General features: G+C 37.3%; 2 protein-coding genes across 2 annotated transcripts; one reads left to right on the top strand and one right to left on the bottom strand.

Moving 5' to 3' along the window:
* Positions 1-342: 342 nt before the first annotated feature.
* Positions 343-6,733, top strand: LOC130413355 (GTPase IMAP family member 7-like). Its single transcript, XM_056738481.1, has 4 exons — positions 343-474; positions 2,700-2,821; positions 4,812-4,881; positions 4,982-6,733. The coding sequence occupies exons 1-4, from the start codon at positions 456-458 to the stop codon at positions 5,809-5,811; spliced, it is 1,041 nt and encodes a 346-aa protein (XP_056594459.1). The 5' UTR covers positions 343-455; the 3' UTR covers positions 5,812-6,733.
* A 377-nt stretch (positions 6,734-7,110) lies between these two features.
* On the bottom strand, positions 7,111-16,343 carry tesk1a (testis associated actin remodelling kinase 1a). Its single transcript, XM_056739908.1, has 11 exons — positions 16,203-16,343; positions 15,081-15,611; positions 12,383-12,504; positions 12,043-12,091; positions 11,749-11,895; positions 11,560-11,642; positions 11,293-11,383; positions 11,118-11,201; positions 10,679-10,765; positions 10,457-10,553; positions 7,111-10,004 (listed from the first exon to the last, which is right to left on the bottom strand). Exons 2-11 carry the CDS (start codon positions 15,252-15,254, stop codon positions 8,959-8,961), a joined length of 1,980 nt encoding a protein of 659 aa, XP_056595886.1. The 5' UTR covers positions 15,255-15,611; positions 16,203-16,343; the 3' UTR covers positions 7,111-8,958.
* Between the last annotated feature and the right edge of the window lie 1,907 nt (positions 16,344-18,250).

The raw sequence follows: 18,250 nt of genomic DNA, 5'->3' as shown, positions 1-18,250 counted from the left end.
TATTTTAAAATGTAATAAATTCAAGTACTTGATTTTTGGAATCTGGTAATCCAGATTACAGTACTCTAATCAATTACTACCCAGCTCTGTCAATTTGTTATAGAGAGCCTTGATCTAAAACATTTCATCAAGATATTTTATCAGTGTTTTTAACATTAAAACAAAAGTTGACAGCTCATCATTGCAAATGGTGAAGAATTGCACAAATAACATCGAACAGACAGATGAGGGCAATATTGAGTAAGAAAAACAATGGTATTAACCGAAAGAAAGTAGACTGTGTGGGCGGTGACGGGTAATTTGCTCTGCCACGTATCGCTGCATTGTCTGAATACTCATTTAACCGCAGGGTAAGAACAAGTTAGGCAGGCAAGTTAGCAATGATTCATTGAATTATCAGAGGAAAGGTTAAATTCATGTTAAAAGCTCTCTATTTTAAATAAAAGGAAAACAAAATGAACACTGTATTGAAAGGTGAGTTGTCATTTTTATATATAATAAAAAGTGTACAATATGATTCATGTTTACAAGAGACATTATTGCTAAAATAAAATAAAAAGCATTTTTCTGCTGCAGTGATGAAAGTAATCTTAAACAATGTAGTTTGAAAGACAAAGACAAATGGAAGGAAAGGAGAGAGAAACAGTGCACACACAAATGTAATATGTCTTTAGCCATGGACACAATTTGAACAGTGTTTATTTTAAATAGTCAAAGTAAAATGAGCAGGTGTGAAGTAGTAATGCATTAGAACTTATCCTTTTTATACAACAAATAAGTGACATATTACTTAGCACTCAGATTTACTGAATTTTCAAAACCATTAAAAGATAAATGAGCAATATTGTATGTATGTATTGTATTGTCCAAAAATGAAAAAACCGATAATCTCCGTTTTTGCTAAAGAAGACAAACTTTTTGGTGAAAGTAGTTTAAGCAAATATGGGACATTATCTTTCATCTTTTGTTTTAACCAGAAATGAAAAACAGAAAATGTATTTGTTTTAAACACTAATAAACAGAAGCAGACTATTTAATGGACATTTTAATTACTTTTGACCTGAATTATCTAGTTGTGTCAAAGGGGTCCGTGTACAATCTGGGTGTCTTCCGTTCATTCAATATTCGTTTTCAAATCCAAAATGGAAGACGGAAAAACGACGATTTTTTTATTTCCTTTGCAAAATAAAAAATAGCTTGCGCATTGCCAGACTTACCACACAAAGAACATATTTGTAATATGTTAAAAACTCGTGCGTTGTGTCTGTGTCACTCTGCCTTTATTTTCACTTTCTTTATATAATTTTAATGGATTGCTTGTATTGTCATGTTTCATGTACAGGTACTTTGTAACAATAAAAATCGTAAAAGGCGCTATATAAATAAAACTGAGGTGAGTTCACCAGCTATTTGCTTAAGAATGAGTTTTGTCACATGCACAAAACAGTCCTCAGATCAGGCTGTATTTGGGTTCTCGTCCCGTTCACAGTACGCTAGTGTACCCGACCGTTACCATCACATTGAATCCATCGCCTCAAGAATTCGTACTAGGGTCCCGCGATGAGAGTCGCAGTCATGCAGACCTCTAGTAGACACTCCATTAAGCACACCACCATCAATCGAAACCCTTTCAGTTTGCATCAGACGTATTTATACTGTAAAATATTACTGATCGAGGCTATAAAAGTGTCTGTGCTAAGCAGAAGTGAGGTCCATATCTATAATATAATATAAAGAAAACTCCGTAATATACTTAGAAAAAACACCATATACAATTGTGCAAATGGGATAATGTTTTATGTAAAGGTAGTGTTATATACAGGACATGTAGAAATACAATGTACATATAATAAGGCACTATAGTGCATACTAAAGGAGAAGTGAAAGTGGAACATTGCTCTGTGTCTGAAAGTCCTGGTGTTTGGTGCTCTGAAGTGCTGGCCATGAGAGGGCGTTTTTGTCGTATTATATAAAAAATATTTATTTATATTTTTGTCTTGTGTTTTGTGTTAGAGGTGCTCTAAGAATTTGGTTATACATTTTAACTGGGGCTATGGTAACCTCCCCCGCAGTCAGATACATCGCTGCCAAGAGGCATGCACGCGCGTCCATATAGGTGCATTCTTTATTTCATTAACTGTAATACTTCTACAATGTACAGAAATGTCTACAAATTTGTCTGTATGGTTGTTTGCAGATTTAGTGGCACACACCTCTGAACACATATGTAATTAAAGAGAGTGGTCTTGTGCTACTACTACTCGTAGCCGGAGGCTGCAGTGCAGCTGAACTTCCGGTGGATTAAAATGCGCTATGTTAAGAAAAGTACTTGATGTTTCATTTTGGTTTTTTTGTATATCAATTTGATGAACTTAAAGACATATGGAGGGGGGGAAAATATTGTCTGGTATATGGAGGAATATGTAAAAAATGAACAGTCTATTTGTTTTTCATTTTTGAAAACAAAAACAAATAAATTAATTATCTGACGGGTACACGGACCCAAAGGGAATTATAGGGGAAAAATTTAAATTTGTGCTACCTCTCATACAAAACATTGGACTCGTATCCCGAATGAAAGGGCTATTATGTCATATTAATACTATTTATCGGGTAGTAATAAATGTTTTGTAATTTTTGTTTGAACTCATATCATTATTTTTCTCAGAGCAAGAGCTTTAACCTCCTTTTCTCAACAGATATGAAGGTCAATGAAAATTATCCTACTACTACATCATCAAGGACAGCTTGGGTTCAATCTTTTTACTTTGCACTTCAAGTGCTTGGTATAATTGGTGGTGTTGCTGCAATAGTATTGCAGGTGTGTATTCCATAGTTATTCCATATACAGCATAACCTGGACTAAGAAATTGTCAATATTGCCAGAAAAAGTGTGCTTTTGACATCTCCCAGTGTGCCAGATGAACAGAGGTTGAAAAGCCAGATTAAATCCAGAACAGCAATGACAGCCCGACAAACAAATCCAAAACAGAATGCAAACACTGAATATGTGCCGTTTTACTCTATTTACCAGACAGTCAGTCAGGGAGCCATTGCAAAAATGGCCAGAAGGGCAAACTAGACCACATACAGTTTTATCTGTACTCAAAGATTAGAATTAGTATGCCCCAAATTAGAAAATATTGAAATTAGTGTCTACTAATCACTACAGATGGTCTACTACTAACAGTGAAATTTGCACATGTTTAATATTGCCCAGAACCCATTGCAGAAGGTAGAGGTTTATTCTGGATTAAAAAAAATCAAATATTTTATACAGAATTCAAAAGTAAATACAACCCTCGGGACCTCCCTGCGGAGTGGGAAGTTGTAAGGTTTCGATCTCCTGGTCAATGGTCCATATTAAGGGGTTTTAATGAACACGGCTGGAGGGAGTATGGGTTCTGAATCAGACTGGATGAATTCAGTAGATGATTGACGGGATATAGTGTTCCTGGTCAGTAGGTGACTGAATGAAAACCTGGAGAAAAAGAGTGCCCAAAGGGCCTGTCGGGAGTTGAGTCTTTTGGCTTCTTTGATGTACTCCTAGTTTTCGGCAGGGGAGGTAGATGGTTTGATGAATTTTTGCTTCAGAGCCTCCTCAACGTATTCCTTCCTAGCTCTCTGTTCCGGGACCGATAGTGGGTGGATCCTTTCTTTTAGCATGACGGCCCCAGGCACTAGCTCGATTGCACATTCCCATTGCCGTTGTTGGGGGTGTTCAGAAGCTTTGCGGTTGGATAAAACGTCCTGGAACGACCGGTACTCAAAGGGAATTTCCTTCTGGGGATCCAGACGGGATCACTCCACAGAAGAGAAGAGGAAGGGTAGATTATTTAAGCCGTTATTTATCGATCTCCATGGGTTCGGGTTCTGAAGGGGTTCCTGTGATGGCAGACTGGATGGTAGGAGAAGTGACAGCAGGTCGAGACAAACACAGGCAGCTGGTCGTTGGGAAATCCGTATCTACTTCTGTACGAGTACTTCCAGGCCAATGGTGTCATCATGCAACCGTAGCCGTAAAGAAACAAACTGGTCAATTCGAGAATACAGAGAAAAACGGAAATAATAAACTGGTATACTCAGGTACATAGCACTGACATCGGTAAACAGAGTGCAGGTGACATTAAGACCAGACAATATGAAAGAGAAAACTGACAAACTTAAATTGTGTCCGGGTAATTAGATGCAGGTGGTAAAGAAATCAAAGATGGCTGACAGAGTGGTGCATGATGGGGAATGCAGTCCGTTAAATGTCCAGTGAAAGAGATCAGGTAAACCGTGGTGTGAGCGCTGATGTGGGAAAAATAGGGAAAAATAGCTGGTACATTTTTTCGCTGGGATCTGGAGCAAAACAGAGTTTGCAGGGCAGGCCATCCTGCACAGGTCTCTTAATATTTTGGGTTTATATTTACTTCCTGTCGCTGTGGCTCTCTAATTGCATATTGCAGTGTAAACAACAGACCAGTTTATTTAATTTAAAAAAATATATTAAAATTTTAAGTTAATTTAGTTCCCATTCACCAGTCTGTGCATTACAATTGCAAAAAGTATCCATAATGTCACAAATGTAAAGTGCAGACAAAGGTCCCTGGCCCTGGGTCTGTTTATACAACCAGTAATGAAAGTTTATACAACCCAAAACTCGGTTCTCATACAGGCAATGGCGCCCTTGTTTGTTGGGAGGAGTATGGCAGGAGGCAAATAGAACACTGTTATGTTCTTTGATCATGTCTTTATAAAAACATCTAAAGCATAAAAAAAGTAATTTAAGAAATGTGTTGAAATGTTTCTTTTTTCATCACCTCCAGATTTTAAAGCAAGAAAATCATTCAGGTCTTCATTTAGTTCACGATTCTGATCATGTTTCAAGCGAAACAGGTATTTTTAAAGGAATATAAAGATATTATATGCATGATTCTTGGTTAGAATGACAAAGTATGCAATACGTTTACATATATTTTATTGTTATTCTCAATAGTGCAGCATCCAGGTGAAGAGCTCAGGATTCTTTTAGTTGGAAAAACCGGGGTGGGAAAAAGCGCAACAGGCAACACTATCCTGCGCAAGAAGTTGTTTAAATCTGAGATATCATCTGCTTCTGTGACTGCACAGTGTGACAAAGTTCATGCAGTTGTGAATGGGAGAAAAATATCTGTCATCGACTCTCCGGGTTTGTTTGACACCAGCTTGAGTGAAGATGAGGTGATTGACAGAATCAAACTCTGTATTCCTTTCTCTGCTCCTGGTCCACATGTGTTCTTAGTTGTGATACAGTTGGGCAGATTCACAGATGAAGAGGCAGACGCAGTTAAAATCATCCAACAAATTTTTGGTAAAGAGGCCTCCACATACACCATGGCCCTCTTCACTCATGGAGATCTACTGGAAGGCGAAAACATTCACACGTTTGTTCGTAAAAATGCAAAACTGGTCAGTTTCATCAAATCCTGCAGTGGACGATACCATGTGTTTAACAACAAAGACAAGAATCCAGATCAGGTCATTCAGTTGTTGGACCAGATTGATAAATTGGTTACTGGAAACGGTGGGCAGCATTACACCAGTGAGATGCTTGAGAGGGCCGAGAAAGCAATTGAAGAAGAAAAACAACGTATTCTGAAAGAGACAGAGGATCAGAGACTGAAGGAGATAGAAGAAATGAGGGCAACTGTTAGAGCTGAGGAGTTTGAAAGAGAAAAAAAGAAAATAAATGACCGCTATAATGAGAATGCAAGACATGAGGCTGAGAATAAAGTAAGCATTGTAGAAAAAATTATCCATTTTTTGAAAAAGCTTTTTGGCTTTTAAAATACCATTTTATAGAACTACAGGTAGAGGGGAAGTGAAGGGATAGGGCATAAGGTCCCCAAAAAGGAACCTGGCAGGTCTCCTGGCTCTAAGGCGCAATTGACCATGAGAGCAGTTTCCATCATTGACTATATAACACTGTTGTATTTAATCAAACAACTAATGTTAGCATCTAAATGTGGCTTTTATGATTTTGTTAACTTTAGAACAGGTGGTGAAACAAAAATGTAATAGTAAAATGTAGGGTTTTTATGTTGTTGGAGAAATAACAATATTTTTCACAATATGAATTTACACTTATAGGGTACAGTATATAAAGCAGACCATCATTAGAAACCAGTAACTTTGTATTGGCACCTATTGTATTATTGCTCCTGTATGACATATCGCTTGTTGCTCCCTAAACTCTTTGCAAGTCGCTTTGTATAATAGCTTCTGCTAAATGACTAAATGTAAATAACAGATTTATATTTAATGATGGTCTGGAAAAAAGTCATACTGGTAAAATTAAAATGTTTATTTCTTCAGTTCATAATGTGAAGAAATCTAAAACAATTAACTAAAACAATTAATGGGAGAAAAGTTTCAATTATTGACACTGCTTCTTTTTGACACAAGCTAGCAGAGGGCACACTAAAAAGAGAAGCTTTAACCTTCAGGGATAAATATTTTTCTTTAGCAAGATAAATATTAAGTATGACTACTTTTAAATCAAGAAATATGGAGATGTTGATATTTGAAATTGATACACTGAAACTGGCATAATTGTATTTTTTATTGTTTGAATTTTTTTAAATTACTACCCTGCTCTTGATTTGAGAATTCAATTCTTTTAATATTGTGTGTACAAATAATTGCATTTTGTTATTTGCAGAAGAAGTCTTTTCTTTCAATCTACATATTAAAATTGTTTAACACTGTATCCTGATTGGAGAATGTTTTGATTTTTCTTTTATCTAGATACTTGTATGCTTTCCGGTTCTGGAAATAAGAAAAAAGTGTGGCTTTATTTATTAAATATTTTTAAATGTTAAATTGGTTGCAAATCTTCCACAGCAAATGCAACAACATTTTTTCCCAAAACAAATCCTTGAAACTTTATCTTTTGTTGATCATGACAGTAGAGGTTGAAAGTAAAGTTGCAGCACAAAGTGGTGAATAGGATCAAACCTGGCTCTTTAAAAATAGGCACAATAGTGCCCCCTGAGCTACAAATGTCCTGACCTTTATACAAACTTACCTTAATTCTCACAATGTGTGTGCTGTTTTCAAATTAGTTTAAATAAAAAAGGACACTAGTTTACATTCAGTCTTTTTAATTTGACATTTTCATAAATAACATGAATCTTTGACATTTATTAAAGCTGTTGCTCCTCAGAACAAATAACAGTAGTGATAAGTGCTTTACGTTTAAAGAGAAATATATCCTCTTTAGGAAAAAAACTTCACCCAATAATGTGACACGTGGACTTTACAAATGCTTCCATGTCCAATCTGTTATAACATCACTTCAATACTGACACAAAGGAGGCAAGATATGCTTATTTATGATGTACAAAACTGCAATATTCAATTGCGGTCATCAGATTATTTCTTCAATGCACAAAAGATATTTAGCATTGATTACCTTTCTGTAAAGAAACTGAGCAATATGAGTTTTACAACTCACCTCAATCCAGGACAGATTAATACCCCCCAAAATGTACTTTTTTTTTATTGAATGATGTAATGTGTTGAAACATATTCCTTAATCAATTACTGAATCAATGTCATACCGCACAAACCAATAACCCTTCCTATAGCCCCCAAATTTGTTCATTTTTCAAATTTGATTTCAGACTTGATCTTCACCTCTGATAGCATCCTGAAGCAATGTTATAACAAGCTGGACCTTCTCTTGACTATTGTCATGCATTGATATATACAGATCGCTTGTTAGTGCACTTCCCGCCATGCAGACACTTCCATTGCTCGACTCATAAGTTGGAGTACAAGCATGAGGAAGTTCAATGTGGATGGATTTCTGAGATGGTATATACAGTACACTTCAGTCATTGAGAAACTTAGTTAAGACTAAACCAGAGACAAGCACAGAACAACAGTCTGTGTGAGGTTATGGTGTAACTCTAACCATAGACTACAGCAAAAGTTCAATACATTTTAGATTGAATAAGAGAAAGTTGTGGTCCTAGGTCTCCATTGGACATTGATGCATCTAGATTTCTGTGAAACTCTTTATTCACAAAATCACGTGTTGCTTCAGTGGGCTTTAGGTCTATTGTGGATTTAAACACCTTATGTTTGATGTTATTTTGTGCTGGTGTGGTAACAGCTTTTCCACATATGACTCATACATTGAACACCACAAAAAGCTTTTTTTTGCATCAAAGGTGAAGGTCAATTTCCTCTAGAGTAACATCATCATTAAGAGCAGCAGCAGTGTATAGCAAAAGTTTATCATCCACACCACTAGGGGACAATATAAAAGTAAACTGATGTACTCTACAAGCACTCCTAAGCATCTTCATTTGTGTAATGCGCAAAATGTGTTGTTTTAATTTAAAAATGGCTATTAAATAAAACAGTTTACAGATTCACCATATGACATATTGCATACAATTGCTTCTAAACATACACACGTATAACAAAGAATCATCAACAACTGTCTGACATTAGTACTCAATGCCACACATCTTTGTACACTCTCATATAAAAAGAAAAGCACTCAGTCTTCAGGAGGAATGATTATCTAATAAATAAAAAAATGAGATACGTTAAAATACTTTACATAACACTATTTTGGAACTCTGTCTTCCCAAACACAGTTTTACTTTTGCCACAGTGGCTTTGAGTCAGTACAGTATAGATAGGAGCGAAGAGGAGTACAGATCGAAGAGCACCCATTATTGTGTAATTAACTGTGAGTCTGGATAAGGGTAAGAATGACCAAAATCAAGGTGAAGATCTGGTGCAACACCAGCATGCCTTTCATCCCTCTATTCAATCTTATATGTATCTCACACACAAATTTATTATACCGTTTCAACCACATTGAGCAATATGGATTATATCTGTCAGTGGATGCTAGCTAACCTCTAGTAAACGGACCATTTCAAGTGAATGTTGCCTTTTTTCAGTTTACTTTTATTAGGTCTGAGCTTGCGGAAGTGGTAATCCTGGCTCACAGGTAGTTGTGGGTGTGGCCAGGCCCTTGGCTCCCCGACAGAGAAGTCCCTTTGCTGTGGCTGCAGATGTCTCTCCTCCATTGAAGTTCCTGTATGGCCGTCTTGGAGGTCCACGACGAGGAGGGGCTCCACGCAGGCACAAAGAAGGGAAAGTGAACCCAGTCAGACAGCAGGCGGGACAGGAAATGACATCATCCTGTTCGATGGTGGGTGGCAAAGGTGCTGGGGCAGGACCACGGTAACCGTTAAGTCTAGCCCATGCTAACGGCCGCGTGGGTCTCAGATGTCCATTGTTATTGTCCAAACGGGGAAGGGGAGGTAATAATGGTGGCCCGTTGGAAACAGGCGCAGGCCATCCATTGGGCTGTAAGGATGATGAAGATGAATTAAAAGAACCGTTGATAAATCGTTTTCCTGGCATGACTCTTTCCGCTGTGTCAGGGGAGCTGCTACAGTCCATTGGTTCTGTGTGGCACAATCCATCCTTTTCAACCTCTTCCTCCTCTTCCTCATCTACCCGCTCTAGAGACACCATGTCTAAGTCCAGCACCAAGTCTGAGTCTTCAATCTCATCCAGCCATTCCTCCACATCTTTATTCTTTTCATTTCCAAAGTCCTCGTTCCTCTGCTCCTCTCCCTCACACTCATTCTGGTCTCTGAAGGGGAGTTGTCGACCCAGCTCAGGTGTGCACGGCAGGGACCGACACCTTCGAGGGGGTCCGCGGAGTCCAGGGGTGCTTATAAAAGTTGGGGAGGCGCAGGGGTCCGGAGGTGGTGGAAGGGTAAATGTAAGAGAGATGACGGATTTGCTAGGGGTGTCGAAGAGCTTGATACGACCACCATTGAGATCTTCCCGAAGAGAGAAGGGGTTGACACGGGCAGGTGTACCCACACACGGCGATGTGGCAGGAGGCAACATGTCTGACTGACTACGTGACAGACGCTGTTCACCTGGATGGCACGGCGCACTTCTCCTCCTATACGGGCTGACGTCAATGGCAACAGGTTCTGAGGATATCATAACAACTTACTGTTTAAGCAACATTTCTTCAAAAATTAACTAAGAATATCACAGAAAGCAGACCATTTTTTTATATAAAGAAATATAAAAGAGACATAAACTTATGTATTAAACAAGTATAATATAGTATATGCAAGTATGAGTAAATTTAAATATGTGGCCATGGAAAATAAATTTCTATTTATTTTACCTTATTTTAAATAACCTGTTTTCGTCTGTTCAGTTTATGTTAAAGAAGTGCATAAAGGAAAATCAATTTGCTCACGGCAAGCAACAATTTAAGTTGATTTGAAACGTATACACATTCTGGATCAATTCAAACATTGATTTTGTATGAGGATCTCTTGTCTCATCCAACGGCATGACTTTGGGTTGGGACCTGATAGCCGTTTTATGGCAAATATAGGTTACAAATCTGAAAAAGATGTAATGTACTTACCCAATATAATTGGAGCTTCACTTTTCTCTCTTTCTCTCTTTATGCTCTCGAGGGTCACTACAATCTCAGAGAAGGCAGGACGGCTGTCTGCACACATCTTTAACAGAAAAAAGAAAACAACTATAGAAACACTTTTTCACAAAGACGGTCTCTGTGTATAATAACATGTCCGCATAGTTATATTTTTTAATTTATGGGTGTATCGTTGCATACGTGACTTACATTGCAGCAGTTAACAGCCAGACGTAGAAATGAAGGTGGACAGTCTCCAACCATTTGCTCAAATGTGTCAATGTCCAGTCCAAAATCCTACAGACAACCAGACAGTACATTGATATTTCACATGTACTGATGAGGACTTCTCAGACGTGCATTGTTTTAGTGATAGAATGCAACATTATGTACATAGGCAATTTTGATAGAAAATAACTTTGAAAGTGAGTGATGACAGATATTTTATGTATGGGTGAACTCTCTCTTTATCAAGAATCTAATTATGTGAAAATGTACGATGTGTTCTGCTTCTCCAGCAGAGGGAGGTAACAAAAGTAGATACAGAATCCAATTCCAACTCAACCCTTCTATAGTTCATCAAATGTGAAACATCAAGGGTCCTATGGTGTGACATAGCAAAATGTATCAGTTGTATGATGTACAGTACCTCTGTGCGGGGGAGGATATCTGGGTCAGCTTCAATTCGGGCAATGATCTCGCAAAGAATTATTCCATATGAAAAGACATCCGCCTATGGCACACAAAGGCTAACTGTAAAACTTGAAATGAGACAAACATAGTACACAAGGAAGTTGAGAAATTAGTATTCGATGACAAAGTACCTTCTCATTGTAAATCTCTCCTCGCAACATTTCTGGAGCCATCCAGTAGGGGGAGCCCACAACAGCCAACGGTTGCTTTTCGACACAATTACTGTATGTAAGAAAACTATTTTTTATTATTTCACATTTTAATTGTCGTAGATTGGTCCCTCTTTTGATATATTTAAAATGTTATCTTAAAATTTCACATATACAGTATATCCCAATACAGGTAAGCGTATGTGCCATAAATAACATATTTCTTTGAAAAAGAAAACATGGACTGACCTGTAATCAGGGATTTTCTCTGCCAGTCCAAAATCCCCAACCACAGACGTGAAAGCACCATTTTCACAACGCACCAGACAATTCTGCAAAAGGTTGATGAGTAATTATGAGTTTTTATACACTTTCAACTCTTCACCTGTTTTTTTATCCCATATTGTACATGGACATTTGTGGTTGTGCCGCCCTCACCTTGGACGTGAGATCTCGGTGGAAAATGCCCTTGCTGTGAAGATACTGCAGTCCTCTTGCAATGTCCAGAGACAGACCAATCCTTACGCTCCATGACAGGTATATGTCACTGTCCAGCAGCTGCTCCAGGTTCCCTCCATTAATGTACTGTATAACCATCACAATGAAGTTAATAACACATCAATCATTCTGCCCATTAACTCATATAGTGAAAATTCACCTTCCAATCTTTTTAGTGATCAACATTTTTTATTGTTTCAAAATACAACGAAAAGCACTAGCTTCCAATCTTACCTCAGTGAGAGCATGAAGCTGCCCTTCATGAACACACACCCCCAAAAACCTAACAGAGAAGGGAGGGAAAAGAGAGAAATTGGAAAAGAATGAAGGCAAGTAATTTAACACATACATTTATGTATGAAGACACTTGATAGTGGCAATTTGAACCACCTAGTAAATAGCTGTCTGACTGACACATAAAGCAATCAATCACAGTTTCCTTTGTTTTTTCATGGTGTTTAGCAGCGGGGTAACCAGTTATACCTCAATAATAGATCTAAAAATATAAAAATGCAGCAGTACATTTTTATTATATGAGGAATGACAGAAGTCAGTAAGGTGTGTGTCAAACTACCTGAGGATGTTGGGGTGGCATAGGCGGTTCATGAGCTGCACCTCTCTCAGCATGTTTGCTTTATTACTGGCTAGTGTGTTCATCTTCAGAGCCATCACCTGTCCTGTGATCCTGTGCTGCACCTGCACATCACACACACACAGTCACATCACTGACAGAACTCCATGAATAATACATGCAGTGAACAATACTACACATTACTCTGGTGATGTATATATTATATATCCAATTGTGGTTTGAAGCTACACACACACATATATATATATATATATATATATTTACACACATAAGTATGTGTTATAACTCACATTATACATTTCATAATATTACAAGTCATGACATGATTTTTTTTTTCATTTTCACAGGAAATCAAATGTTTTAGTTAGTTTGCAAGGCCTTAAAACACATGTACAGTACATGATGAACAAATGTAAGCACTGGCCAAACTAGCCCAATAATCAGAGTGGTGGCGGGCCTGTTGCATCCTTATTGTTGTGCCCGAGAATTTCAAAGTGCTGTTATGTGGATGACCTGCGCACATTCAAGATCAAATCTAGTAAAGCTGAGTGAACATCTAATATGGCATTTTGGCCCCCGTAGGCAGAATTACAGTGAAACATGTATTAGACAGATATGAAATGTAATTTAGACCAGTGTAGCACAGTGGGGCAAAGCTGGAGAGCAGATGTTGGGATTTGTACAGAAAATAGTTGCATTAGTTTCTGTAAATTTAAATGAAATATGGTCATCTTGTTTATGGTACTGTGTGTACGAGAGTGTGTGTATCAAGTATGGAGTGTTGAGTATTAACTAATAGGCTTTCTGGATTGCTTATAACATGCTGGAATTCAGGACATCGTCACAATGACATCACAAACTCACATGGGTTTACCAACTTCCATACAAGATATTTTAGAAAACACCACAATCTACAGAATCCTACGTATGTAAACCAAGTTATTGAATTAACTTTGAATAATAACTACATGCTATTATGAAAAAACACTTTTATCAGAATTATGCATTTGTAAGCTTTTATCCAAAGTGACTTGCAGCACATTACAAGTGTACATTTAATCAGTATGATCTTAGGATTTAAAACCAAATGACCTTTGAACTGCTGACACAATTCTTTAAATGCTGAGCTACAGAAACAGGGTTAAACAATGTCATATTTTGTCAATTTTTTCCAGTCATCTATGATTTATATTATACACCACATATCTTAAATTAAAATATGTATGCATAAAAAACGAAAGGACTGTTACTATACCAAGACAATTTCAATATCTGGCACAAATTACACCTAATAATAATTACATCTAATAAACTGAAATATAAAACTATGAAGTTACTGCAATAGGAAATATTTTGATTGGATTGATGTTGAAATTACGTATTTTATGTTTTATGATAAGTTTTATAGTAAGATGCTCTTTTGGTGCTACCCCTAAAACAATATGCTGCATGTGTTTCAGGTAAAGTTATTACAAGATCTGTGCAGCTGACCATAGTGCCTGTTATTTTATTATCATTTATAATACATGAAAGAGTAACTATGAATTTAAAGAAACCCAATAGAAGTTATGAGTCATCTCAGCCACATACAATCTTCAGACCTTATTAGTTTACCCTAAAATAAAATAAGATCATAAACATAAATCTGCGATACTTAAGAGACTCAATATATCCGCTGAGGAAGAAAACTGTCATTTTGTATTTGACAAATGTTCAACATGACAGCTACAAATAACAAAAAAAGACTAGAGGAATGAATTCAATGTGATCTCAAGGTCCACAGTATGCCACAAGGCTCTAAAAAGTCGGAAAGGATTATCTTTGTTTTATGTAAATTATTGAATGTTGTTTTCAACTCCACATTTTTCTATTGTTCCCTGATGGAACCTAAGGAGAAGAACACACTGTGAAGTCATCAAGTTCACAAACATCAAAACCATGATGTACAAAAACCATCATTATTTCATAACGTCTTACCACAACAACCAGAAAACCTGGCAATGTTAGCAAGAAAAGTCCAAAGTTGAAGTTGCAAATCACAGTCAAAATGATTTAAAAAACATAAAGTCATTTTTATTAAGTAAAAATTTCAGATGGTCAACAAAGTTCGGCCTATAAACACATTTACCCCTCTATATGAGGCAGACAGATTGGGTCAGGCTGGTAATCTGATTATGATGTCGATTAGAACTGATCTGTCTTATCATTAATCACAGACATTGAAGTTGAACTTAACATGGCCACACATGACACACGAGATGACTGAGAAACAGACATATCAAGCATCATGTTTTATAAAATTTCAGTAGTGTATTATCACAATCTATGTTTTTACCCCACATGTGGGTTTGGATAATTGAAGGATTTATAATAGCTGTCTACACAGACATGTAAATACAGTTTGTGTGCCTAAAGGTTTTTATAAACTAGTTTATTGGATTGTTTATTGTAGACTCTTATATCCCATCATCATTGTGATGAGCTTCAGTTTTCACTCAATGATATATAATGATATTGATGGGCAATGTAGACTTATTTGCCCTGCTGACTGCTCTCCTCCTTAAAAACGTTTTTTATATATTTTAAGTGTCGTTTATCAAACCAGCATCCAACCTATAGACAGATGCAACCAGTTAACAGGGAAAGCATAGCCAAAGTAATTAGCAACAGTGTTGGTTACCTTGAACACTTCAGAGAAGAAGCCGAAGCCAATTTTCTCACAGAAGAAATCATCAATGCGCGCCAGACTGGATACCGCGCTCCGCAGAGCCCGGTACGAGGACGGACGGATCCGGTTTGGCCCGTAAAGCCCATGCAAAGTGGGCTCGCCGAGTTCCTGATCATCTTTATCCATTATGATGGAAAGGCAGTATAGATACTTCAACGCAGCCAAGTCCAAATATCCATGACCTGACTGATATGAACTAAAACGAATCCCTTACTAAAACAACTCCTGTCTGGTGAATGTCGCTCCTGGGTGTAAAATTCTGTATCAAACCCAATAAAACCACCCAATTAAAAGGTTTCCAAAAAGGACAAAGAAAAAGTGATGAGTGCGCTCTGGATCTTTGCTGAGTGATGCATCTGCCATGTTTCATATTCCGGGTCGATCGGTAAATCTCCAGAGGGGCTGCGCGTTAATGCTGACCAGATCGGTTCTCCTCGATATCTTCCGTCTGGATTACCGGGAGCTTCCGTCTCTATAAACCACCTGCAAGGATTAAATATAAATAGTATTACTCCGAATTGTCTTATTATTTGTTATTCTACACACAGATTGACATGAAACAAGGTCATTTATTGTAGGCTTCCGACAGCGATAAGAAGTAAAGCAGCGGTAAAATACCCATCATTTATTACTGTTATTCAGCGAAAAAGACGAAAGCACCATTTATTATTATTCCATTATTATGTTATTCTTGAGAAGGTTGGGGCTTTAATGTTTGTGGCAGAAAGAAATGCGACGTGCTGTAAGAATCATCTGTCAAGCCATGCTACATAGAGGATCCATTGCGGATGGTTGCTGAAATGACATTCAGCGCTAAGATGTGCTCCGCAAGCATTGAGATTCAGCTTTAACGTTACCTAGTTTCGGAAACGACTGCCCTCTCTTTGTTTTTTGCATGTTCAGCTGTCTATTATTATTTATCGTAAATGCGATCTAATGCTTAAAGCATCATTAAGCCTTTTTCCAAGCCTTGCCGGTTAGCGCCGGGGCGGCATTTGCACGTAGCAGGGCCCATGATACGGCTGCCCCATACAGTTTACCGTTTTTAATTAATATCGAAGAAAGGACTCTTACCTTGTGTCCCACGTTGCTTTTAGAAGATATGTTCAGCAGATCATGTTTAGTGGTTCAAAATGTCTTTCATGAGCTGCCATGGCCATCTCGTCCATAGTTAAACGCTCTGACCGATTGTAAATTTGCCCGTTCATTGGTGAAGAATAGGGGCTGGTCTTGGCAAGGCTGGAAGTTGCGCGACAAGCATGCGCAGTAAGCGCTCTGACGCACGACAACGTGGTTCTGCACTGCCAACGAACACATCCGATGTTGGCGAATTAACCTTTTCGTGAAAAACAGCATTAAGGCATTTTAACATTTTATGTTGCTGCGTGTATACAACAAGTAGATCGGGCAAAACACGTTGTTTACAACACGTTGAAAACACAGCTGAATTTTGGTTAAATGCTGCCCACTGCACATTCTAGACAGGCTTTGGAATACAACAATAAGCGCATAAATGTGTGTAATAACGCGTGTGTAATAATAAACCTAATTTAGATATGTAGCCTACGCTTTATCCTTGTGCATAAATAAGGTCCCGTTACTCGGCCTCTCATTGGCCGTAGAAACGTCATGGGATCCAATGAACAGCCAGTGCGCTATCAGTGTGCTTTACCGATGACGTCATCGAAAAGTTCACGTCACAATACAACAAGCAATAAAAAAATTAAGATTTGATGATATCATCGTATGAAGTCTATTTTGATTCAGCGAGCCTTTGATTTTATACGTATTGCATGATATACGTTTCGACTTTGTTTGTGACGATTACAACGTGCCATTTTCAAAACCTTTTTCAAAATAATTTGCATTTTTATTCATCTTTGTATTAAATCGTTGGAAAACGAGAAATCTGACCTCATACACAATAACTGGAAATTAAAAATATTATTTAATATATTATTTTCCTAATTTAACTTAATTTTTTACTTAATTTGGTTTGATTGCTTATACTTTTATTTGCCCTAAAAATGTCAATATGCCACACACTTTTGCAAACTTTGTATTCTAAAATGGTTTTCTAGTTTAATGTACTACAAAATTATATTAATTTACTATTTTTCTATTATTATAAGTAATAAACAATTATCCAGTCTGGCACAGACATTATACTACCATGCCTTTAAATGTACAATTAAGAAAATAAAATTGACGTAGAAAATGATGTATAATAATTAGGCTGACTCTGATCCCGTAATGTTGCTAGACTCCAGCACAACAGTGATGCTTTTTCAGTTTGGTACTTTGAAGAAAAAGATTTAAAAGAGTAAAAAAGTAGCTGCATTTGTGGATTCTTGGGATTGAAAACATTATTTTTAAGACATTGTCCTTAAACATGTTTTATGATTCAACGAATGAACATGCATTCGAATATCCATTCGAAAGAATCCAGGCAAAGGCATAAATTGTGGAGGTTTCCCATCCTGACCAATCTTGGCGTTACAGGTGGAGGTGGAGGAGATGACAGTGCAACTGGAAACAACTGGGATTTAACTATTGGATAAACTTAAAAGGTCAGAAGGATGATCACCCGGCGAAAAGTATACTAGAAGAAAGTTGAGAACATGGGAAGAAGACAGTTAATAGCTTTGGTTGGATTATTACAGATTTAGTGAAAGACATGAAATTAATTGAGTATAAAATAGTCCCAGTGATAGCATTATTGACGACACCTTTATGGATTTTACCGCAACCAAAAGTAGATTTATTTTTATTAGGAAAAAGGCAAGATAAAAATCAAGTAATGACGGAGGTAACATTGACAGAAGAATACATTAGGATTAAATACGAGCATTATGAGCAGGTGTTCACAGATGCCTCTAAAGATCCTCAGAATGGTCAGGTGGAAGTTGCATATGTTATTCCAAGATTAAATGAAGTAGTTGGGAAAGAATATCTAATCATCGATCAGTGTTTACATGAGAATTAATGGGGATCATTATAGCAGTAAGTAGGTTAAAGGAAATGGGAGTGAGCAAATCTGTATTACGCTCAGGTTCAAGTTCTGCCTCGTTGTGCATAGATGCACAGAGGTCAGATACAAGACAAGATATGTTATTAGAAAT

The sequence above is a fragment of the Triplophysa dalaica genome, chromosome 2 (genome assembly GCF_015846415.1).
Source record: "Triplophysa dalaica isolate WHDGS20190420 chromosome 2, ASM1584641v1, whole genome shotgun sequence".
Lineage (NCBI taxonomy): Eukaryota > Metazoa > Chordata > Actinopteri > Cypriniformes > Nemacheilidae > Triplophysa > Triplophysa dalaica.
This window is presented reverse-complemented; position numbering and strand designations above follow the sequence as displayed.